The 25587-nt window shown below is 38.6% G+C and overlaps 1 protein-coding gene across 2 annotated transcripts in view; it reads left to right on the plus strand.

Annotated features, from left to right (window-relative positions):
* Window positions 1-19744, plus strand: part of ppp2r3a (protein phosphatase 2, regulatory subunit B'', alpha) — a 132211-nt gene extending 112467 nt beyond the window's left edge. The window contains exons 1-13 of one of the 2 annotated variants that reach the window (XM_033988138.2): window positions 1620-2353; window positions 4324-4472; window positions 5008-5143; window positions 6517-6620; window positions 7153-7255; window positions 8029-8103; window positions 10189-10432; window positions 12066-12114; window positions 12216-12305; window positions 13376-13551; window positions 14730-14848; window positions 16532-16638; window positions 17877-19744. In XM_033988138.2, the coding sequence (XP_033844029.1) occupies window positions 2219-2353; window positions 4324-4472; window positions 5008-5143; window positions 6517-6620; window positions 7153-7255; window positions 8029-8103; window positions 10189-10432; window positions 12066-12114; window positions 12216-12305; window positions 13376-13551; window positions 14730-14848; window positions 16532-16638; window positions 17877-17973 (1584 nt within the window). In that variant the 5' untranslated portion in view covers window positions 1620-2218 and the 3' untranslated portion in view covers window positions 17974-19744. Of the gene's footprint in view, window positions 1-1619; window positions 2354-4323; window positions 4473-5007; window positions 5144-6516; window positions 6621-7152; window positions 7256-8028; window positions 8104-10188; window positions 10433-12065; window positions 12115-12215; window positions 12306-13375; window positions 13552-14729; window positions 14849-16531; window positions 16639-17876 lie in introns of those variants that run through there. The other variant, XM_033988137.2, reaches the window with a different exon arrangement.
* Window positions 19745-25587: the final 5843 nt, after the last annotated feature.

The raw sequence follows: 25587 nt of genomic DNA on the forward strand, positions 1-25587 counted from the left end.
GATGGTGACATAAAGTACTATTTTTTTGTTTAAAATGATTTCAGTTTCCTGGTTTATGCGACATTTTCATCATTCTGAAATCTATGCAGCTTATGTTCTTTAGTATTGACAGATAAAGTACTCAATTTAGTTACTTAAATAAAAACTACACATGCAGAGGTTAAGTTATTCAAGTAAAAGGAAAAGTATCACATGAAAAAAATTACCCAGTGTTAAAGTACCTGTTTAAAAATGTACTTTAAGAGTAAAAAGTTAAAGTATTTCACACAAGTTTTGTTAATTTGTTGAAAATTGTTAAATGCAGTGATTAAAATGATACATATTTTGATCAACAGTTGTTAATTTTTCTGATTAATTTTGTGTGTTTCTTTTTGTTTTGCTCAAAGCCGAAGCTTGAACTCGAAAACTTTAGTCAAGATATTACCGCGCACATATTAAATTAGTACTTTTCAGTCCATTTCAGAAAAGTACTGGAGTAGAAAATACAGATACTGCTCTCAAATGTAGTGAAGTAAAAGTAAAAAATATCCACTGTAAGATTTTACTTCCTGGTAAATGCAACATTTTCATCATTTTGAAATTCATGTATTGTCTGTTTCTTAGTATTGACAGTGGTGGATAAAGTACTCAACTTACTTAAGTAAAAGTACAGATGCAGATTTCACAAGTTACTCAAGTAAAAGTAAAAGTGTCACATAAAAAAAACTACTAAGTGTTTATGTACCTGTTTAAAAATGTACTTTAAGAGTAAAACGTAAAAGTATTTCAAATCAGTGTAGTTAATTTGTTGAAAAGTGTTAAATGTAGTGATTAAAAGTGATAAATATTTTGACAAACCGTTGCAATATGAATCAATTTCTTTTTTTTTTTTTTTTTTATAAATTTTGTGTATTTCTTTTTGTTTTGCTCAAAGTCGAAGCTCTAACTCAAAAACTTTACTCAAGATGTTACCACAAACATATTAAAATAGTACTTTTCAGTCTAGTTCTGAAAAATAGTGCAGTAGAACGTACAGATACTGCTCTCAAATGTAGTAAAGTAAAAGTAAATACTGTAAAATTTAACTTAAGCACCATACTTTACCACTTATACTTCATTACCTACCACAGAGTATTGAAATAGAGTTTGAGATTTTAACATGGTGACAACATCAGGAGTAAAGTGAGTTTAAACCGGCGCTAAACCATCGGCGAGTGCGAACACACGAGAGAATACACAGCTGATATATACGAGCGACCGTGCGTATTGCCACTGCGCTGTTCCCGTCAGAGGAATGCACTGAAACGCGCACTAGTCCTATGGCATTACTGTATGTCAACAGATCTAACAACAGGTGCGCCGCTGCTGCTGAATCAACACACGCTCAATTTATCTCCACGGAAACACATTTAAGAATACTCCGGCCAATCAATTTGCAGTAAACCGCTGACCCGCGCTTCCTGTATGCCAAAAACTTTCCCCTAGCTGACTACTAGCCTCTAACTTTAGCCAAACAAAAGCCCGCAAAACACGTACACCCTAATGTGCAACGTTGACCAAGCACGCCCCCCCCCCCTTCACCCCCTCTACCCCACCCCCGTCACCCTCACCCCCGCCACCCCACGGGACAGTTTCGAGCAAGTGCTGGGGACTGTCCGTGTGTGTTGTCGCCCGCTTGGCTCATATTTCCGTGCCTGGTTTGACAGAGCGCTGTAAGCAGGCACCAGGGAGGCTACACCAGAACAGAACCATCCGACTGTCCCACAACTGGACGTCCGGGCAGAGAAGGTAGCTCTCGGGATGGTTTTTTTGATGTTTTGATTTTCCTGGCTTATCCTGTGGACTAAGTCTTCCGGGATCTCTATCTGAAATTGATGGATTAGCTTGGGATGTGCCCGGATTTCCGAAGACATTGGAAGACAGATTGGATTTTGTCATTTTCCTGGACTTATCTGAAAAGCTGGACCGCTGTTATTATATTCCGCGTAGTCTTATAATCGTCGGTGGTTGCGGTAGCGTCCAGTAGTTTTCGGATATCCTTGGATTTGGAAATTGATCTTGGACTTCTTGGAATTCTGTCTGACATATTGGATTTTTTCTTGAACTCTTTCTAACGTATCGTCAAGCGGACATACCGGTGTTGTTAGCTTAGCGTGCAGTTGTTCCAGTGTCCGTTCCCGGGACAGTAGCTTTACTAGTGGCTAATACAGGTGGGGGGGTTATTGTCTCGTCCCCCACCATGAAGATCCAGGAGACGTCTCTGCGTAGGGACCCCGACCTCAGGGGGGAGCTAGCGTTTCTGGCCCGAGGGTGTGACTTTGTGCTCCCGTCTCGATTCAAGAAAAGACTCAAGTCGTATCAGCAGCAGCAACAGGTTTGTGAGTGGATGGAAAATGTAAAAAATTGTTAAAAATTGTCGAAAAACATGACTATATACAGTGAAAATGAACCAACTCATAATAAATCAGCTGTACAATTTATATATTTTAACCAAGATATCCAAAAAATGACGTAAACGTGTCTCTGAGGTTACCGCTTTGCCTTTGATGCCCCGCAGTGAGGCTTTAAACCGCTCTTATCTTGCATTCATTCAATCACAGTAGTTTTGCTGCGCTAAAGCTTTAAAACCAATGTGAGCGGGGTCACCTCTCCGCAGATGTGACCTATAACTCGGCCTGACAGCGTCAGCTGCGTGTCTCCATGGAGATAAGATCAGTTTTATGCCGTACTGTGGGTTATTAAAGGCTAAAAGTTGCAAAAGTCTGTTAATTTATCATCAAATATCGCCCAAAAGTGAGTAAAGTTAATACCAAAGTTTGGTTTTAAACATGCTTAAACTTTATCTTTTAGAAATACCCCGCTTGACATTACACATTTTCAGCTCTCAGAAACAACTTATTTATTTATCTTCTTGTATTCTACACATTTCCCACCTCTCGCTGAACACAACTCCTAAAAACGTTTAGAATTTGATCACGAATTCGCTCAAACACCTCTCGCATTCGCACATTTTGGCATATATTTTGTCCAATCAAAACAGCGGTTGCATTTTGTTGCCTGCCGCGACATGCCAGGGGCGACACACTATTCCCAGGCAGATACCACAGGGGTATTTATAGTGAGGAGGTGTAGGAATAGAGTGATAGAATGAACGCTGAAGGAGAGAAGGAGGGGCCGCTCCAGCTGTCCTTCTCAATACACACCACAGGGACACGAGCACCAGGAAGAGACGCCGGATAATCACGTTCATTCAGACGACTCTAAGGGCTGTACTTTTGGATTTTGTGAAGTTTGTTGAGTAAGATTTAGTTTATTAAGTTTCACACTGGCTTTGAGATAAACTGATATTTACAAAAAGCTAAATTACCGCATTAAAATCTTGTATTCTCGTTATCTTTCCTTGGTGATTCGTCTGTTTCTTTCTCATTTTTCCATTGGTGACTTGCATTATTTGTGCATCATCATTGTATTAAATAGTATTGAATAGCGTGTCTAAAGAGTAGGGGATTTCAGTGTAACTTAATCGTATTTTGAGGGCGTTAACGCATCCAAAAACATTAAAATTGGGATTAAACTGGAACTAAACCTGGAATTAAACATGGAAAAGGCCAGAACGGAAAAATTATCTACATGGTGATTTGTCTTAGCTATAACTCATACTGTGTTTGGCATCGCTTTGTTGTTATTACGTAGTTTTGGCTGTTTAAAACATATCAACGACAATGGAGCGTTCCCAAATATTCCACGACGAGCTGGAATCTTGGGAGTTCATGAAGTTAAAAACTGTCCAGTAGAAACAACACACTCTGTTTCTAAAGGCAGATTAGTAACAGAATAACTTTTTTTGTGAGTTTTTCATAGTAAACATCATGAAATCCAAAGTATATTATTTTACATTTGCAGTATTTTCCGGAGAATAAGTCGCACTGGAATATAAGTCGAGTATAAGTCGCACCGGAGAATAAGTCGAGTATAAACCGCACCGGAGAATAAGTCGAGTATAAACCGCACCGGAGAATAAGTCGAGTATAAATCGCACCGGAGAATAAGTCGCACCTGAGAATAAGTTGCACTGGAGTGTAAATCACACCAGAGAATATGTCGAGTATAAGTCGCACCAGCCAAAAAAAACATATTTGACATATAAATCGTATCTATAATTCGCACCCTCAGGCAAACTATGAAAAAAAGTGCGACTTATAGTGCGGAAAATACGGTAGTTACAATACATAAGTTTGCACATTTTGAATACTTAAATACTTAAATAATACGTACACATAAAGCTGGATTGTCATGTGGATCGTCTGGTTTGTTGAATTCCTCTTTTCTTTCGTGTATCTCCAGGTTCAGTCCAAACCAGAGAAGAGACCAATCACCCCTCCCGCCGCACCTGCCCCAGCGGAGCTCACGGTCGTCCCGGCGACACGCACCCCCAGCCCGCCCCCCGCCCCGGTCATAATCACCCCGCCCCCACCCGCCATCAACATTCCCAGGTAACGCTGTCCAAATGGAATACAGTCATTTCAATCACATATATAGTCACAGTATAATAATAACATAACTGAATAAATGCTAAATAGGTGATTTTAATGCCATATTGTGTTTCGTTCAGGTTTGATCCATACTAAAAGCCAAAGTTAATCTGTCAACTGGGCAAAACGTTGGTGGAGTGAAGACGTTTTGCCGCTCCAGGACTGAAGAAGTGGCTTGGATGAGCAGCAAAATGTCTTCAATCTTACGTTTTCTCCAGTTGGCGGATTTAACTTTGGCTTTTACCATATTGCGGAACATTTCACACAAAGCAAAGTGGTAGATTCCCTGCTAGAAATGTTCCATTGTAAGATCATACAGCAGTGATCAACAATATATAGACATATAAAAATAAAAATAAAGTTTAAATGTGTCAAAATCAAAGTTGGAGCTTAAAAATGTCATTAAACTGCATTGAAAAGAAATTACAATGTTTATTTGTCCTTTACGTCACAATAACAACCCTAATATATAACTCCGCCATGTTCCTTTACCCAGATTCTACTTCCCCCGCGGGCTTCCTGTGGTAGGCCCCTCCCCCAACCATGACGCCACCATCGCTACCATAGAAACCGCCTTCACCGAGTTCGAGGATGAGAAGGCGGACATTTACGAGATGGGGAAGATAGCCAAGGTCAGCTGTGAAACAACTGTTGTAGAGACGTGTGAGGACAGTCGCAGCTACATGTGAGGTCCGGCGGTTCTTAGAAAGCAGACGTGATGGAGCATAAAACGGACAAGGGATGGCCCGGTGTAATTCCTGGAAAGTCCTTCTGTGTAGGCAGATGTAGGGAGGTCTCTAAGGCAACGCATAAGCAATGGAGAGTTACTATGCAAATGTACTTAGACTAGCAAAATAAAGAGGCAACATAGTGTTATGTTGAAAAAAAAAAGAGATTTTACCTTTAATAAGACTTGGACGATTATTTTTAGGTCTGTGTCACAATACAATGTGATGTTATTCAGGTAAAAAAATACTTCCTGATCAATTGGGCCAGTTTAAGACGGGGCACGAGGGCCGACAAAAATTGGTCTGAGGGCCGCTTTTGGCTCCAGGGCCGTAGTTTGGACAGTCCTAGACCTCTGCCTGTATCTATAATCTATAATTTATAAACTAAACTTATATCAATCTTTAGTGACTAGGCCCTTGATCGCTCTTTAAATGTCCAGCCAGAACCACACGCTTTGACAAAACTTAACAAACGCCGAGTGGATCTGGAGCCGTGTCGTGTCTTTTCGATTCCAGAGGGTGTGATTGACAGGTGGATTGACCAATCATAGAGAGGCATGGTCCGTTTGTGTCAAAAACAAACATAGGTGCTTACAAAAAACAAAAAACATAGGGTTAGAAGAAACAGCTGATTTTTGCAGAATTAACAATCAAAGCTCCAAACGCTTATTCGTGTCAGGTAAAATAAGTTCAATATTTTGTTCTGAATGTGGTGGTTGGACCATTTTAAGTTCGAACAGAGGATTTTCACCCTCTATTGTCCGGTTCTGTCTGGATTTGATCAGAATGTAAAAGGAACTGGTCAGACTGGATCTCTAGTACAACACAAACCTGCATGTTAACAAAGAGAATCCTAATAGCTCCTTTCAACACTGTGGCAGAGTGGTTAGCCCTCACACTGCAAGAACGTTCGCTGCATTTCTGTGTGGCGTTTGCATGTTCTTCCTGTGTCTGCGTGGGTTTACTTCAGGCACGCCGCTTTTACCATCAACCCAAAACATGCACAATGAGTTAAGTCAAATGTACAGGACAATAAAGTGGATTTTACCCTTAACATTCTTGATTAAATATTATTAAAATGTTGATAGTTGTGGTTTTATCTGAATTCTAATGATTGCTCTTTTATTCAGTTATATCTTTAATTAATTCCATCATAAACTAATGGATTTAAACTCGTCTAATCTCGGTCCACGGGTTTAACTTGACACAGGACTCAGTGTAATAATAATAATAATAATAATGATAATAATGTTTGTATATGGTGTGTTTTTGTTCAGGCATGTGGCTGTCCTCTGTACTGGAAGGCCCCCATGTTCTACGCAGCAGGGGGAGAGAGGACCGGCTTCGTCTCTGTTCACTCCTTCATTGCAACATGGAGAAAGTAAGAAACACAAGCCCCAGAAAACAGAATGAGAGCGCTGAGTAAAGCAAATCAGTTTATATGTTAAGAAATATAAACCTGTAAATGTGCTGTATGTGTGAAAATCAAAATGTCTGAATTTTTTGGCTTTAACTTACATGTAAAAACAGGATATCCGCTTCTAACATGGTATTTTCTCTCTGTTTTCAGTATTGATTTGCTGTTATAATGTTATTTTTTCTAGTTTCAGACACATTTATATCTGCTCTGAGTCAGATTTTTGAATTATTTGTCGCCATTTGCCAAAAAAACTGACATCAAATACATTAAAACACATCAGGACCAACTAAATAATTATAAACTAGGCCTCTCAAACCTATGCTGTCAAAAAACTCGACAAATACGTACGAACTGTAACTTTTGCTTTTTTAGGTATAAATTGTCCCTTACACATTGCATCCTTTATATTGTCTTGTATCTATCCTTGTAACTTGGGCCTGTATCAGACCCACATAATGAAATCATAATAATCTCGTCCTCGCTTTGATTCCAGATTGCTGCACAGTTGCCATGACGATGCGTCCAGATTTATTTCTCTGCTGGCCAAACCCGGGTGTAACTTCCTGGAGCAAGAGGACTTCATCCCTCTGCTTCAGGTAAAAAATGAAACATCAACTCACAGCTTCTTTGCTTCTCTCTGCGTCGTGTTACATTCAGGACCTATTTTGTCTCGAATTCCCATCCCCAGTGTTGGAAAATACACAAATTATTTTAAAAAAACTACTTTTTACTCTGTATTTTTACTGAATCTTCTATTACCAACATGTACTTTCTCTGGTGGTGATTGTTAGTCACCTCTCCTCAGATCTGACCTGTAACTTGGCCGTGCTGTGCCGCTTGCATGTCTCCATGGTGATAGCCACATGTAAAGTAATACTCTGGAGCATAACATTTCCACGGAGACAAGCAGACGACCTACATTTTTAACGTCCTGAGACCTGGCGTCCAACACATTTTGGGTCGTCGAGGCCACAATGCAGTTTTTTAGAAGAAGAAGAACAGCAACGATGCAAAAATGTGCGATTTAGAATATTTTTAAGAGTTTACATTGTTAGAATATTTATTTTTTTAAAGGTAAATGTCTTTCTGCTCCTGTCTGCAGCTCTTCACATGAGACGCATTGTTCCAAGACGCACAATTGTTGTTTCTCATTTTGTTTTTAATCAGGACAAATGTTGTTTTTGTAAATTATTATTCAAATGTTCAACTAAAATGCTTAAAACGAATGTCCTCATGTGTGCACATCATTTTTGTCGTAATGTAAAAAGATAAATCTCTGTTTTTACTCTCATCAGGTCCAATCAGCCCTAATAACAAAGAGAAATTAATAAATCAAATTAAATCAATTCTCTTTTGTTCTGAATTTTAGGACATCGTGGACACACATCCTGGACTGACGTTTCTGAAGGATGCACCCGAGTTTCATTCCCGCTACATCACGACGGTAAAAATACATCTGTTATAATTATCTGTAGAATAAAAATACATTTACAGGTGATATAGTTTTGTAATTTTCTCATGCTGAGTTGGGACAAAACTCATTTAAACACAAGAATAAATGTCTAAACTTACAAAAAAAACCCACAAAACTTGAGTGTTTATAATGAAAACAAAGCTCCATCGTGTTAATTGTACTAAAATGGGCACAGTGTTTGGTCAGTGATGCAGTGGAAGAGGCCTCTTTGTGCGTCAGACTCTAGTGACATCACGGAAACATCGCTGCCCCCTGCTGACCGGAAATGACCGCTGCCGCAGAGGCCCGGACCCCCACATGCCCATATTAAGACAGGTCATTCAGTTTAGACCCACTGACCAGTAACAGGAGTGGAACTATGTACCCTCAGTGCCCCGCGGTATCTGCGTTTCACAAGACATAGATAAAGCAGATGGGCCTTTTGTGATTGAAAGGAAACGTGGACTAAAACGTGAGGTTAAAGCCTGTGTATAGATTTATAGAGGTCGGTATTTAGTTTTTCTAAATGTCAGTTCAGTCGTGCAAATATATGAAGTAGCCTCTGTTTGACTGTATTACACAAAATCACTGTAATTATTGAGATGGTTTTAAAATTGAATGTATTAATTTGCATGACTGAAATGTTGTCCTGCATTTATAAAATTTTGGTAATAATAACATAGAGAGAATCAGTATATTATTCATTTCTTTTCATTTCATTTCTATTTCTATTCTATTCTCATTTATTCATTAATTTATTTATTCATTTATTCATTAATTAATTAATTAATTTATTTATTAATTCATTTATTCATTTATTTATTAATGTATTTATTTATTCATTCATTCAGTTATTTATTTATTCATTCACTTATTCATTCATTTATTTATTGACTTATTTATTTATTTATCTATTTATTTATTTATTTATTCGCACATGTATCAGGTACTTTAAGCACATTTCACACTATAAAGTTGAAAAAAACGAGGCTCAAGTACAAAATGATTCAAATCCTTTATTATCACATGGGAGATAAAGTTAAAATTACCGCAACATGTTTATGCCCGTCGGGTTTCATCAGGACAAACTCCAGACGTCCGTCCCAGAGCAGATTTAAAGTCATAGATATAAACCACATGATCAAGGCACTGGGACACAGTCACCTGGTGCATGATGGGACATGTCGCTGAGCCAAGTTTAGTTCTTAACATTTATCCATCCATCCATTTTCTTCCGCTTATCCGGGGCCGGGTTGCGGGGGCAGCAGTCTAAGCAGGGACTCCCAGACTTCCCTCACCCCAGACACGTCCTCCCGCTCCTCTCGTGGGACCCCAAGGCGAGAGACATAGTCCGTCTGGCGTGTCCTGGGTCTTCCCCGGGGCCTCCTCTCCCAGTGGGACATGCCCGTCCACATTTAAATTGAATTACATTTAAATTACACAAACATTCATGTTCATATTGGTGTAAATAACAACAACATAATCGAAAAAATACAAAAGCGCTAGAGATTTTCCAGAGGATGAATCTTAAATGTAAAAAAGTAGGGATTGATTTATAATTATTTACATTTAAAGCATTTGGTTTTCAAGTGTTTTATCAGTATTTTATCTTCACTTGAACATCCAAACACTTTCACGAAACGTCTTCACTCCAAAACTTTTGTCCAGTCGACTTATATTTGTCCAGTTTTCTTGTGCAAAGTATTTTCTGGATAATATATTCACTAATGATATATGACTTTAATATTCAAACGACAGCGCACTAGCATTAACGTTTACATTCTCAAACACCAAACACCTTCACTAGAATCATTTGAATCATTTGCAGCCCTGGAATTGTAAAGCTTTAAACTGACAGCTGTTGTTTTAGCCTCATTTAAACTGCTTCACGTCTCGGTGCAAATGAAGATATTGGAGAGTTTATGTGGTAAAAAAATGGGACAACTTAAGGTTATTTTAGTGTATCGTAGAGCAGCATGTGTGAATGAAACAAAACACAACTCCAGGTCTGTTTTTGAGGAGGTATCGCATAATATCGGACTTTTAATTACTTTCCCCTCCTCCTCGTCTTCCCAGGTGATCCAGCGGATATACTATGTGGTCAACCGCTCCTGGTCCGGGCGCATCACCACGACGGAGCTGCGCCGGAGTAACTTCCTGCAGACTCTGGCTCTGCTGGAGGAGGAGGACGACATAAACCAGATCACAGACTACTTCTCGTACGAGCACTTCTACGTTATCTACTGCAAGTTCTGGGAGCTGGACACTGACCACGACCTTTACATCGACCTCAAGGACCTCTCCAGATACAACGACCACGGTGAGATATCGCTCCGTTCTGGTTCTGTGCTGTTAAAGGTGCAATCTGTGACCTTTGTGGTGTGGGATCTTCCATCTTGTTGTTCTTTTTTTGCCTGGAATGTTCCACAGTAAAGGCCTGTCACGTTAATAATATTTGTTATTTAGTATTTTCTGGACTATACGTCGCTCTGGAGTATAAATCGCACCTCCTCGTCTCCATGGAGATATGTTTAGGGCCGTACTGTACAATATTCTTGATAGTAATAACATCTCGGGGAGTTGAAAAGTTGCGTAGTGTCTTTAAAATAATTTACAGTATTTTCTGGATTATACGTCGCTCTGGAGTATAAGTCGCACCAAAAAAATGCATAATAATGAAGAAAAAACATATATAAGTCGCATTTTTGGGGGAAATTTATTTGACAAAATCCGAGACCAAGAACAGACATTTTATCTTTAAAGGCAAGTTATAATAATAACAATAAAATATGGAACAACAGGCTGAATATCAGTACATCACGCTAACGTAACACATTTATATTTATTCAGCGACATGAAGCACAGACAGAACTGAACACGTGTCTGGTTTGTTAACGTAAGATATTAACAGTTAATCAGATAAATAAAGCAAAAAAAAAAACAAGCAACGAGTTTACTCTGGATCTCACTCCAAGTCAATAAATCCATTCAATTCTTCACCCTCAGTGTCGCTTCTGAACAACTCCACCTACTCCAGAGGTACAGTGGGTACGGAAAGTATTCAGGCCCCCGTAAAGTTGTCACTTTTTGGTATATTGCAACCATTTAAGTTGATTTTTTTCCTCATTAATGCACATGCAGCGCCCCATATTGACGGAGAAACAAACAAAATTATTGACATTTTTGCAGAAATATTAAAAAGAAAAAATGAAATATCACACAGCCCTGGAAAAAGTATGAAAAAAGTGACACTTATAGTCCAGAAAATACAGTATATCGACTAATAGTTCTATATATAAAAGCTGGAACAATTCGATTTGGGCCTCAGTTTTTATCCTCGGTGATTTTTCTTAATAAAAATTGGGATACAATAAGGTTTGAGCTGTACAGGGGTGATTTTTATGGCTTATTATTCCTTTTTATGGCTAATTATTGTTACATTCTGCTGTCTGTTTGTCGCAGCTCATGTTTTTTAATGAAACACTATTTAAAAATGCTGTGGTTTATTTAAATCTTAATTAGCGACATAAAATAGTTTCAATATTATCGTTAATCGCAATATTACTCTGTAGCGTTATATCATCCTTCATCCACAATTTCAGTTTATATAGGCGCCATTTTGAGCGATATTCAAAAGATATATACTGTACTATTTCATTTTTAATTGTTAATCGTCAAATTAACGGTAAAGAAAACACATTTACAGCTGGAGGAGGGTCACAAAACCATTATTATTCATATTTAATCTAATTTTTTCTCAGAATTTCATATTTCTTTCTAAACAGCGACACTCGGTTACACCCAGTTCCTCGCCTGTTTTTAATAATAATTTCAATCCGACTCGCGTGTTCGATTTTCCATGTTTTAGCGTGTAATTTGTTTGTAAATAGCGTCATCTTTGAATACACAATGACTCACAATTTTATCCACTTTGTTTGCGCTTCAATCTTCAGCTTCTTCAAACCGAATCATCGAGAGGCTGTTTTCTGGAGCTGTGACTCGGTGAGGAACAAAAGATAAACACAGTGATTATTTACCTCTGTGGAAGTATTCGGTCTAAGTGTGTGCGTTTGTGTGTGTTTGTGCGTGTGTGTGGTTGCCAGGGGTAACGCCGTGCAGAGAGAGGGACGCATGAGCTACGCCGAATTCGTTTGGTTCCTCATTTCAGAAGAGGACAAGAAAAACCCCACCAGGTAAACGTGATCACGACGTACACGTTTTAACCCCGGAAAACCCAAGAATCATTTTCTTCTTTGGAAAATTGTGAACATTGCATTAAATTACTGCTATAAGTTGATCACTGAACACTGAAATATCCACTTTTTCAATTTTAACCCTTTATTTATTTATAATTTAGAGTCAGGGTCAAATTTGACCCATTGGGCTTGCTAATTTATCTAAAAAGAATATAAAACGTACTTCTAGACATTCTCCAAGCTGGTAGTAGTTTTCCAGCTCAACAGGTCGGCCATCTTTTCACTATCACTCTGGCTCGTTTTAGCTCAATTTTCATCCACTAGGTGTCGCTACTCAGGGGTCAGAATTGGCACGCTGGGCTTTTTGAATTACTTGAATTGCCTTTTTGCCTCTTCTATAAAGTTACTGTTATTATTAATCTAGTTTAACACTTTAAAACATGTTTATTAGGTGTTCTGTTCATCTGTATTTCCAAGTATGTGCAGTTTAAATGTACGTATATCAAAGGTGTACAGTGGTCCCTCGTTTATTGCGGGGGTAACGTTCTAAAAATAACCCGCAACAGGCAAAATCTGCGATGTAACAGCTGGATTTTTTTACAAATATTTTATATGTTTTGCTGCTGTAAAACCCCTCACCACACACTTTATACTCTTTTCTCACACAGGCATTAACATTTTCTCAAATTAACATTTTTGGACAATGGTCTACAGTCCCTTAGCCAATCAGCACGCAGAACACAATGTACGTTCTAAAAAATGCACTAAAAAAATCAGCGAAAAAGTGAAACCGCAAAAGGTGAACCGCAATATAGTGACGTTCAACTGTATAGACTATTATGATCGTCAGAGTTCACTCACCTCTGCTCCATTTTCTCATGTTTGTGTAGCTTAAATAGTAAAATAAAAGTACTAAAAGATTAGGTTTGCCCCAAGTCTGGTTACTATAGCAGCTTCAGCGCTTATGTGAAAGTATCTGGGATGTTTAATTTCATCTTAACTGCACATTATCTTTGCTAACTTCCTGTTTTTCTTGTGGTTTTCTCACGTTTCTCTTGTGTTTTCAGTATCGAGTACTGGTTCCGGTGCATGGACGTGGACGGGGACGGCGTCTTGTCCATGTTTGAGCTGGAGTACTTCTACGAGGAGCAGTGCGAGCGTATGGAGCGCATGGGAATAGAACCTCTGCCTTTTCAGGATCTACTGTGTCAAATGTTGGACCTCGTCAAACCGGAGAATCTAGGTTTGTGCCACTGTGGACCTATGGGGTGACAATTTCAACACTTTGTCATTGTGTCCTTGTGCAAAACACTTTTCGTACGCAGTTTGACGGTCTTAATTTTAAATGTTTGAACAGGTAAACGATAAATTGTCACTCAGATATGGCATCATCCTGCATTTTATAATAACTTCAGGTTTTAACCATGATCTACGTATTTTAAAATCATTGATTTCTTCTGTATTTATTTAGTCTTACTTAAGTCTTGAAAGGCGCTATATGAAATCCAGTGATTAATCTAAAAATAATGAATTATAATGAGGTCGTTTACATCAAAAAAATCAAATATGGGCAGGGGTCAAACTCGCATCTTGGTCTAGGGAGGCGACAATAAATCGATGGAAACTAGAACTATTTTCGATAATTTATTTACAAATAAGTTCTGTGCGCAACTGTACAAAATGAAAATATGAAAACAAATTCGACACTTAATTGTTCTAAAAACTCCATGTGAGCCTTTCTGTTATTAAGGCTTTTACGCCGATTTCCTGTCTCTTTGACGCAAAAAAATCAAGCAAACGTACAGCCCTGACACCCCCTTGTGCACATCGCCGGAGCAACGGACTAAACCGGTGTGTAAAAACAAGGAGAGGTGGATCGATTTTTCATTTTCAGACTTATTTACTGCGTGGATACTGTAAACATTCTAATATCTAAATAGGTTTTGCCATAATTTGCTATTTTTTATAAAGCGTTAATGAAAGAGGAGAGGGGAACACTAGTCAGCCCCGTGATTTCCGCCTCTAGACATTAAAACATGACATTGATTTATTTTCTTAAACATCGTCACTAAACCTTAACCTATTTTAACCCCAATCTTAACGTTAAATCACGTTGTAGATCTCATAATACACGATTTACATCTTCAGAACATCATTTTTCTCCCCGTAACGTCTCCAAATCCCCATAAATCGTGCTATATCCGCTACAATCTGATGTCCGCGTGGTTGAACCAAGTGTCTTGCCAAAGGATACAACAGCTGTAGTAAAAATAGACACATCACAGATCGTTGAATTACAGCTGGAATGTGTGTATTAAGTGCTATATTTTCACTATGTATCAAATGTGGGCTCATAAAAATGACATGAAGCTTGTATGAGGTGTCCTATATGTCTCACGCCGTCTACTCCGCGTCTCTCAGGGAGGATTACCTTGAGTGATCTGAAGAGGTGCAGAATGGCCCACATCTTCTTCGACACCTTCTTCAACCTGGAGAAATACCTGGACCACGAGCAGAGGGATCCGTTCGCTGTGCAGAAGGTAAAATTGACCTATTGGGCTTGCTAATTTATCTAAAAAGAATATAAAACGTGCTTCTAGACATTCTCCAAGCTGGTAGTAGTTTTCCAGCTCAACAGGTCGGCCATCTTGTCACTATCACTCTGGCTCATTTTAGTTCAATTTTCATCCACTAGGTGTCACTACTCAGGGGTCAGAATTGGCACGCTGGGCTTTTTGAATTACTTGAATTGAAATTTGCCTCTTTTTTTTTTTTTTTTTTTTTTTTTATTTTGGGCAGCAGGGTTAAGAATGTACAAGTAACAATTCAGGTTTGCAGTGTTGACTTTTTGCCGCTTCTATAAAGTTACTGTTATTATTAATCTAGTTTAACACTTTAAAACATGTTTATTAGGTGTTCTGTTTGTCTGTATTTCCAAGTATGTGCAGTTTAAATGTACATATATCAAAGGTGTACAGTGGTCCCTCGTTATTGCGGGGGTTACGTTCTAAAAATAACCCGCAACAAGCAAAATCTGGCTAAAACGCGTCTCACATCAGGTCAAAGTACTGTTTTTTTTACGTATTTGACTGTGTTTCGAATGAGAAATTTGTGGTATCGCTCTGTCAAATTTTAGTTTTTATTTGCCCCCGTCCTGTTTCATAATAACGATGAGTTCAAGGGGCTCAAAGTGCGTCCATTATGTCATCTTTTTTCCATCTAATTTTTTTTTTTTTTTTTTATTGAAACCATTTGTATTGAAGCAAATACATAAAAAATACACTAAAATAGAAGTGTAGTAGGTAACGCAGTGATGCTTTAAGTTGTTATAATGTTACCTCCTCAAAAACAGACCTGTAGTTGTGTTTTTATCTCATTCACACATGTTTGAGTCACGTTTTCTACGTTTCCAAAGCTCAAAATGCTCCGTTCCACCTCGTGATGTCATGAAGTGGTAGTTTTCAAGTTTATGCAGCTACTTTTTACATTTAGTTTAGCACAAATTGGCAAAATCAGGGCTGAAATCGTCCAAATGATTCTAGAAATGAAGGTGTCTGGAGTTTAAAAACACAGCGAAGCACTTCCTGTGTCACCACTTGATGACATCACAAGGTGGAACAGAGCGTTTTTTTTTCCATTTGAGAGAAGAACTCAGTCAAAATATGCAAGGTTTGTGTGTTAAACATGTGTGAATGAAACAAAACACAACTCCAGGTTTGTTTGTGATGAGGAAACGTTAAAACAAATCAGAAAATAGTTTAATTTGGACTGTTAAAAATTAAAATATGGCTTTGGATCATAAAAAAATGATGAAGTTGATGTGCAAAACTATATGATTATTGATTATTTAGTCTGTATTGTTGGGTTTCTCATACATATAGGAATAGAAAACGTAAAACAAAGCTTCTCTTCTCTTCTTTCTTCTTCCACTCCTTTTTCGAGCTTAAATATGAACACGTTTGTGAAACGTGCTTTAAGTTTACCTCATACATATGCTCAAAATTAATAAATACATGAAATAAAATAATTTATTATACATATACAGTATAATATGATCGATTTAAATGCTGTATGTCTAAAACGGCGTGCTTTAAACTGCATTTCCTGCTCGCTCTGTGCCTCCGGACGTGCGGCGTGGCCCTGTATGCTTCACACGTACTTGTAAGTGTATCCGAGCAGCCTCTCCTCCTCTTCATGTATTTGTGGCCGGTGTGCTGTTGCAGGACATCGATAGCGAGGGTCCGGAGCCGTCAGACTGGGACAAATATGCCTCAGAGGAATATGAGATTCTGGTCGCCGAGGAGACTGCAAACGAACAGCTGCATGATGGGTACAAGCACTCACTCAATCATTCGTGAATATAGAGCTGTGCAATGACGACAAATCATTATTTTTGTTAGATGTGACATGTCTGGGGTTTGTTTCATGGGACGTGTGGGTAGATGTTTGCGTAAAGTCAACATTAATCTGAACAGAAGAATATTTGGTTCATATTTATTAACTCATTTGTAATTTTGATCATTGACGCAAAAAATATATTGCAAAAAAAAAGGAGAAGGAAAAGTAAAGTTTGGATTTGATCGTACTCCGTTCTCTAATAAGTTACTTTATGTCACTGAAATTAAAACTTTTTTTTTTTTTTATTTATTTTTTTTTTTTTCAGAGTATAAGTCGCACTGGGGTATAAGTCGCATCAGCCAAAAAATGTATAATAATGAAGAAAATAACATATATTTCACATGTAAACCTCATCTGAGCATCTGAGTATAAGTCGCACCCTTAGCCAAACTATGATAAAACTGCAGCTTATATTCTGGAAAATACAGTACATAACTGATTGCATTAGGTCTGCAACATATGTAAAAAAAAATATATATGTATATAAGAACCTTTTCCAGTAAGTGTGATAATGATCTTATGACATTAATTTATTTTAACTAAACCAAACAGTCATTAAACCTAGAAAAAAATGGCTAATATGGCCAAATCATCGCAAAAATTAGCTTCTTTTTTTTTAATTTAAATTTGTGAAAAAATTTGTAAAATATGGATGGATTATCTTAATTATTGTGATATACAGTATTTTGTGATTTTTTTCGTGTTAGGAAATCAATATTCTAGCGATTTATTGTGCAACCTGTCTTTTTTTATGTTTTTTTTTTTTTTTAATCCTGGTTTAGCGCACCTGAAAAATACTGATACTGAATAATTTTCTGGATCGTCTGCAAATGTGTCATATGGACATAAAAATCAATGTAACAAGACAATTAACAGGTCGTAGTTGACCCAGAAAGTCTCATAATGTTTGAATTTTATTTATACAAAGAGATAAATAACAGCTACATAACACATTTGGGTCAGTTTTGTCTTATTAAGGAAATAAATGCTGTTTTCAGTCTCAGAACTGCAAAAGGGGAATCGTTGCGTCTCCAGAATTCATTTCCAAGTTTAATTTAATATTTTACGTGCAGATCTAAACTTTCATTCACTAAAATACATAAATTAACCTGCAGAATTTCTTATAGAGCTGTAAATGTGACCTTAAATGCTGTCTGTGTGTCCTGGCAGGTCGTTCGATGATGACTACGATTCAGAAGAACTGCACGTCCCCGGGGACATTGGAAACAAAATGGAGAAACTTGTTATTTCTGATCTCACTGCTTAAAAAACATTTCCTTGGAACTATGTGTCTTGCCTTTCTGGAATGAGACGTACACAACCGGTGGCCAATGCATCACTTATTCTGAAGACTTTTGGTGCAGAGAAAAACAAAGCATCCTGGAATTTTTACGACTGGCAACTTCCCAGTGGTAAATAACTCAAATTAAACTAGATGCCACCAAATTACTATTTATTTTTGGAGTAAAAGAAGATATTTAACTGCCTTTGTACAGCTGACAATCTCACCAAAGGACTATAAAGTACAAAAACTGTATAATGTAAGCAAATGTTACAAAGCAAAAGTTGGACAATGCTCTTAAAGATTTGTTAGAGATTGTGCAAGTCTGTGAAGCAATAGAAGGGAAAGTCTACTTGTCAATACAGCACCCTCTTGTGGCAAATCTTAGTAATTGCATGGCATTTTTGTTTGAAGAAGTTGCCGGCCAAACTGCTGCTCTATTCTTAGACGAGTATTATCAGCTCTCACTCCGCCTCTCTCCGCTTTCATTTCTCAAACCAAGGATCTGCCTGTGAAGCGCTGAGTAAATGTACATTAAGTATTCAAGTAAAAAATACAACACTCTCTGGTAGAGTTGCCAAAATATTTTCATTTTGTTAAATCGTTGATGGGAAGTGTGACGTCTTTGTTGCTTGCTCGGATCCATACTACTGTTCAGTTGAATGACCTGTATGTTTTCAGGTTGCGCCAGTGCTAAATTTACATTATTCTAAATATTTTGTTCTCAACAGTGTTTTTATAATTCATGCTCACAACTCGCAGGATGTAAAATTATTTTGGAAATTTTGTTTTTACCCAGTTTTGTTTAGAAACTTGAATGCAACAGAGTGAAGGAAATGTTGCTTGAGGCGTTAAAGTATCTGTCATTGCTCTTCTTCTTCTAAGTTATGTGTAGCATCGGCGTTGGCGTTATCGTTGGCGTTAGCGTTGGCGTCGGCGTTATCGCTGTAGCTCTTTGCCGGTGCGGTTGGACAGATGTGTCTCTCCTCTGTGCACTCCTGTCCTGAGCGTGTCTGTGTTTGTTCATAGAGATGGAGGATGGAGTGTTTTGCTGAGGCTCTGTTTATACACCTCTGTCGTCACTACGGTAACAGTGTCCCCATCCCGGGTTTGTTTGTAGAAGTTTTAATTAGGGATAGGGCAGTGCTTGTCCAGTGTCTCCAAAGCTCAAGCCATATACCTCCTGTATGTTCATTACTGTAGACACGGCTCCTCTGCACCTCTGTACATGTGCCTGATTGTATTATAGCTAAATAATGTTAACATTATATGATGAAGCCTTTATAAATATGATGGCTGTGATATTTTTATGTATTTGATCTGTATTGTTGTGCCACTGTGTGGCTGTAGACTGGGGAGGGAGGGGGTAAATTATATCATGTGTGAATATTTGTGTGCACAGGAAATGGCCCCAGCACACGAGCCTGAATCCTCTGGAGGACTGATCTCCACTGACAATCATTCATGAGACCAGCACTGCTCACAGTGACCACACTGTGGCAGCAGAGAGTCCGCTGCTCATACTCAGCTCTATGCAAAGACCTGATGTACAGCATCAGGCGGGAGTGAAGCCATGTACGTCTCTACTGTGACAGAGTCAGACCTTTGTGTACTTCCTCTGTGCAGAGGAGCTTATCTAAGCCGAGGCTTCAAATGGATACTAATACGGCATGGTTTTCTTTGTTTTCAGTTTGTTCTTATACCTGTTGCTGCCATCTAAAGATTAAGTTTTAAATAAAGATGCGAGATGTTCTGATTTGTGTGTATTTCTCTGATTTATTCACTGTGTAAATGTCATTTTAAGTGTCTCATGTGTGAGTCCTCAGTCACACATGCCTCTGTCCTGGTTTCAGGACATAAGCGAGAGCCACTGGCGTCATAGTTGCCATGGCGAGGTCACACCAAAACAGGAAGTGCCCGGTGAGTGTGGTGTTAATTGTCTCATTCATGAGATTCCAGTGAACAATGAGAAGTGATTCCACCCTCCACAGGCGATCGTCGCTGCCAAGTCATGTCCATTTTAGAGTAACTGTAAACAGAATAAACATATCAAGGAAGTGTTTGCTGTGTTTAATATCATTTAGATAAGTGTAGGTTTGCATGATAGACACTTAGTTCAATACCAGCCACGTCAAGTACAATATATCTGCAGCCCGTCCTTTTCCCATCACTGGACATGTGTTTTTATTACGTGATCTCCAGGAAGAATAGTCAAGGCTCCCGCTAATGGAGATCCTAATAAACAAACAAACAGAGATTAAGTTGGTTTTATACTGAATTGAATGCACCACAAAAAGTCCGTAATTACCATTCTCTTTTTGACCGCTTTATAAACTGTGTCTGCCATATTGTTTCAGGGTTTTTTTTTTGTTTTTGTCCTCAAAGCGACTATTGTTCAGGCCCTGTGGTGTAATGGTTGGCACGGGCCGAGCCTCCCAATCAAAGGTCAGCTCTGCTCATTGTTTCAAATGGCAACTCTGTGTGTGCTCCACAAATGTCAGGAACAAAGCCATTATCTGCAGATTATAGTCACACTCACATTCCTCTGTCTACCCACCACCCAATGATTTCACTGTTTATGTCATTACGCCGTATAAAAGGTACAAGGTGAGAGGCGGGAGGGGCTTTAACAGCACTTGTACTGGTTTGAGCCAAGTTTGACTCCTCAGATTAATCATAATTGAATCAAAATCATAATTTGAATGGATTAGCAAATTATAAAGGAAGTGCCATTATTTCCTCTACTGACGTTGTCAGTCCTGGTTTGGTCCTGGTCAAGTACTTCATTAATCACATTGTGGGAACTGAAACCTTAAACAGTACACGTACTTCATGGGGACGTTTTGCTTTGTCAGGACGAAAAATCAAGTCTCTATAAAGACTCACCTTCAATATTAGATCAACAACATGGTTTATGCAGTTTATGTGTGACATCCTGTGTTAAACTTGCACTTTCTCCCTGAAAAAGAAGCAGGTGTTGCTGCCAGACTGACATAAAGAATGCTTGTTTTGCTTTTTAATGTAATTTTGCAAGGTATTTTTTCCAGCAATAAAACATCTGTAATTAAATAAAGTCAAAAGAGATATGTTTAATGTCGTAGTGCAGAATATTCCAGGCAAAACAATATAACACCTCCATGAAGACGAGTATGTGGTGAATCCTTCAAAAGGTAATTCAAAAGTTCTTTACAGAATAAAAAATATATTAAAATCACAATACAACAAATCGAAACATAAATAATCACGAATAATCATCATGAGATTAACATTAAAGGAGAAAAGTGCAGAATAAAAACCTTTCAGTCACGTGTACAGATAAAAAGAAAAGTTTGAGCCTGGATTTAAACATCGTCAAAGTCGAGGACTGTCTCACATCTTCAGGAAGAAAGTTCCAGATTTTAGCTGCAGAAAAGTGAAACGATGATTCCAAATGTTTAGTCCTGCTTAAGCCCCAGTTTAGTCCTAATTTAGCCCTGGTTTAGCCCCTGGTTTAGTCCTGGTTCAGTCCCTGATTTAGTCCTGGTTTAGTCCTGGTTTAAGCCCGCTTTAGTCCTGGTTTAGTTCTGGTTTAGCCCTAGTTTAATCCTGCTTTAGTCCATCTTTAGTCCCGGTTTAGTCCCAGTTTAGTCCTCTTCATGTGAGATGGTTCATGTGGCTCATGTTAGAGATGTTCTTTGGTTCCATGGAGAGACTTGTTCACACAGAGCTGCTTTAAAGTCTCTGAGCCACAGGACACATGTGTGAAGTACTTCCTGGTTCTAGTCAGGACCCGAGCAGCAAAGACAAAGACAGTATTTATTGGATGTGACTGATGATGTTTCAAGTCAAGAACAGGATTCAAACCGCCAACCTTCAGATCAGTGGACAGACGCTCTACCAACTGAGCCACCGTCGCCACAAAGCATAGAACCCCAGAGTGCGTGTGTGTGTTTTTATTTTCTTGTCGCCGTGTTATTAGTCATTAAAGTTTCTTTCTAGTGACACAATGAAGCAAAGAGCGGAGAGCACACGATGAATGAAATGACATTTGACAAATTTCTGTGGAAATAAACAGTAGCAGAAACACAATGTTCATAGAAAGTGAGAGTTAAAGAGCTTCTGTTGATTAGTCACTGGAAAAGTCAGGGCCAAAGATGGACAAATCTAAACAAAGAGTAGTGCAAGTACTGCAAGTAGTGACTCATCTCAATGTCTGCTAAAGTAAAAGTATTTCTAAAAAGCAGAGGGTTTGCATATTCCTCGGAAGCGGAGTAACTGTTTAGGGACAACATCTGATTTTTGATTTAGAGATATGTTCAAAATGAGTCAAATCCTGAAAAATACATCACAAATTTAGAAAAAACGACACTATAGGGTACAATTAGTAGCCCTAAACAAGCCTATATCACGCAACTTTGACTTTTATGAGCTTTAAACCATGTTCAAATGTTGCTGCCACCTCAAAAAACTGTCTGAAGTTGCGTTTTGTTTCATCCACACATGTTATTCGTCCGTCTATATCCCCAAATCCACCTTGTGATGTCATAAAGTGGTATTTTTCAACTTAACAGCTTCTGTTTTTTACCTTTTGCTTAGTAGAGGTTTGCAGTTTCAGAGCTGAAATCATCCAAATGATTCTAGAAAAACACAGCGGAGCACTTCCTGTATTAGCACATGATGACATCACAAGGTGGAACAGAGTTTTTTTTTGCAGTTTGAGAGAAGAACTCAGCTTAAATGTGCAGAGTTTGTGCGTTAAACGTGTGTGAATGGACCAAAACACAACTCCAGGTCTGTTTGTGGCGAGGAAACATTAAAACAGACGAAAAAATACAGTAATATGGGCTCTTTAAGAATTATTTGAGATACTGCGTCCTTTACAGTTTTGATTATTTCACACCATAAACTCTACTTACGTCTGAAGTTAAAAGTTGTAATATTGTAGTAGGACTTCACCATCAGCTTGTCTCCATGGAGATATCATTACTTTCCTTGGAAAATCCCACAATATGGCATGAAATATTATTAGTTTTGCGCAAAAATACCACGAAAACCACGAAAACTCACTGTGAGCGGAGTCGCTTCTACCCCGAACCAGACCAAACAGCATCACCTGCTTGTGTCCTTGGAGATATGCGCATTTAAAGCCAAACTCTGGTACATTTTAGGCGTAGCAATACTGTTTCCATGGAGACAAGCTGGCGGTGGAAAGCTACACAGTGCACGTATAAAAAGCTTGACTTGGTTGCTGTATTTGGTTTGCTAATGATAAAAAAAACACAATAAAAATCTGCAAATGTCGACCTCGGTGGGTAAAAAAAAAATTGTACGAACACGTCGACATTCAAACACGTTCGTATCTATAGGTGTTTCTCCACCTGCGGCGCCGTTGTTGCCGCTCGGTGTTGTGAAAATACTCGCTCCCGTGGTTATTTGGTTAGCTTACCGTGGACGTCCTATCACTCACACAAACCCCGCTGACCTCGTGTCGTTCTGCCAATAAACCACGCCTCTCTTTGATCAGCTGTCATAACAATTCATGTTTAATATCCCCTGTACAAATATACCCGAGCTTTAGGAAAAACTGACGCCTTTGATGGACAACCCAGCTGCTCCACAAAAGGGAATAAAACGGAGAAGACGCAGAGGTGAAGCAACGTGTCCCGTCTTGTAGCGGGGAAAAGATTTGGGGTTGACGGCTTTGAAATGGGACGAATTCCAGCTCCGGCTTGAACATAAGGGAGGAAGTAGAGCGCGTAAGAAGTTCACAGAGCCCCGTGCTCCGAGCCAGACGCCGTTATCAGACTTCACCTCCTTCACCTTCTCCAGACACAACATGCAGACAAGACCTCAAACTGGAGCAAAAACGCACAAACAAGATAACTGCTTCAATGGATTTCACTCAGAACTGTCCATGTCCTGTATTGTTAGGCCCAGCAATTCAAAACACAATACTGTATATGTGTGTGAACAGTCCTCAAAATGGCGCCTTAAGTGCGAAGCTGAAACTCATGAACAATGGACTTTTCAATGGACTTTTCAATGGACTTTTCAATGGACTTTTCAGCGCTTGTTTGAGTTGTTTCCGCATCTCATTTACGCTCTCAAAGTTATTTTCGGAGTGATTCTTGCATGTTTAACCGCGTATTTTCAAGACGCCATATTGCAAATCAATCCGTTTTCGCCGCCACTGACACATTCCCACTTTAACGTACGTACTTTGCTCTTTGCTCTTCAATTGTACTTCTTAACTGGTGATACGTGAACGATTCAGCAGAGTTGCGTAGTTATTTTAGTACAAATGAAAAAAAAAATTCACTTCTCGTTAACGTGATCTGCAGATATCCACGAGGGGGCGCCAACAGCTACACGGCGCTTTGTTGTGACGACGTTTACGACAACATCAGCTCCTATTCGACGCCGCAGTTTTCTAAGCCCACTTGTTTCTTTTATTACGTTGTTTTAGATGAATATTGTGATTTAAAATGTCTGCAAATGCATATTATAGCGCAGTGTTCCACGGGTGCCATTGATTATTTAAAGCGAACACAAGAACAATCAGTCTCGTTTGATATGTAAATAATATTTTGGCTAGATCTGTGCTGATATATGTTTAAATTTATTGTACATACACACTTATTATTTCCCGTAGCTTTATCACAGTGGCTGCGGTTACACGGACACACTCAAAATCTGATTATTATGAGGCTTTTATCAGATTTTTGGAGACTATTCAAATGGCATGTAAACAGTAATCATCTCGTCCCTTTCTGATTACGGTCCCTCTGATTACTCACGTCAGACTCCAGACAGTTTGCAGTTTGCGTCTCATTTATATAATCTCAAAAATCGAGCGATCTCATTATAATCAGATTTCGGTGTGCGTGTAAACATAGTCACTTCCTAAAGACTGATTCTAATCTTAGTTACTAACTTTAACCAAACTTTAGTGTTTTTAAAACCCATGTTTGAACTTTTACCGGTGTTGTTGATCTAATAATAAAGTTTTTTTATTATTACAACTGTATAGCACCACGTGTCGGACTGGTGCTAGCCTAGCAACAGTAGTAGTGGTAGTAGAAGACCTATATTATATGCTAATGTTAGTTCTCTGAAGAGTAAAGTACTTCAAAGACAATATTGGTAATAGCCGCACAAAGTAAAGTAAGTTAAATTGTAGTAGGAGTAACTGCAGCATCTGGTAACATAGTAGTAGTTGTAGAAGTAGTAATAACACAGTCGTAAGAGCAGCTCGGGACCACAATCGGACGTACATCTCCATCTCAAAGCGACTAACCACTTGTTTTGAAGATAGTGAAGTTCAGATCTTAGCCAAAGTAAAGAAATGGTTTGAGAGGGGAGTTAAAGAGGCAGTTTTTGTTAGGAAAGACAATCCATCTTTGAACAGAAACGACAAGCTTAGACATTGTTTCATAACTCAAACCTTAGACCTAAAACAAAACAAGGAAAACAATGGTCTCACACCTATCAGCCAGTATGCTAATAGGTGCGAGAGCAGCCATTAAGGGCCTTGACGACTGTGGAAAATATGACTCAGGCACAGTTCATCCTTAGTGTAGCTTGTTGTGTAGCTAACAAACAAACTGTTAACAGATAGAT

This window comes from Periophthalmus magnuspinnatus, chromosome 22, assembly GCF_009829125.3.
Source record: "Periophthalmus magnuspinnatus isolate fPerMag1 chromosome 22, fPerMag1.2.pri, whole genome shotgun sequence".
Lineage (NCBI taxonomy): Eukaryota > Metazoa > Chordata > Actinopteri > Gobiiformes > Gobiidae > Periophthalmus > Periophthalmus magnuspinnatus.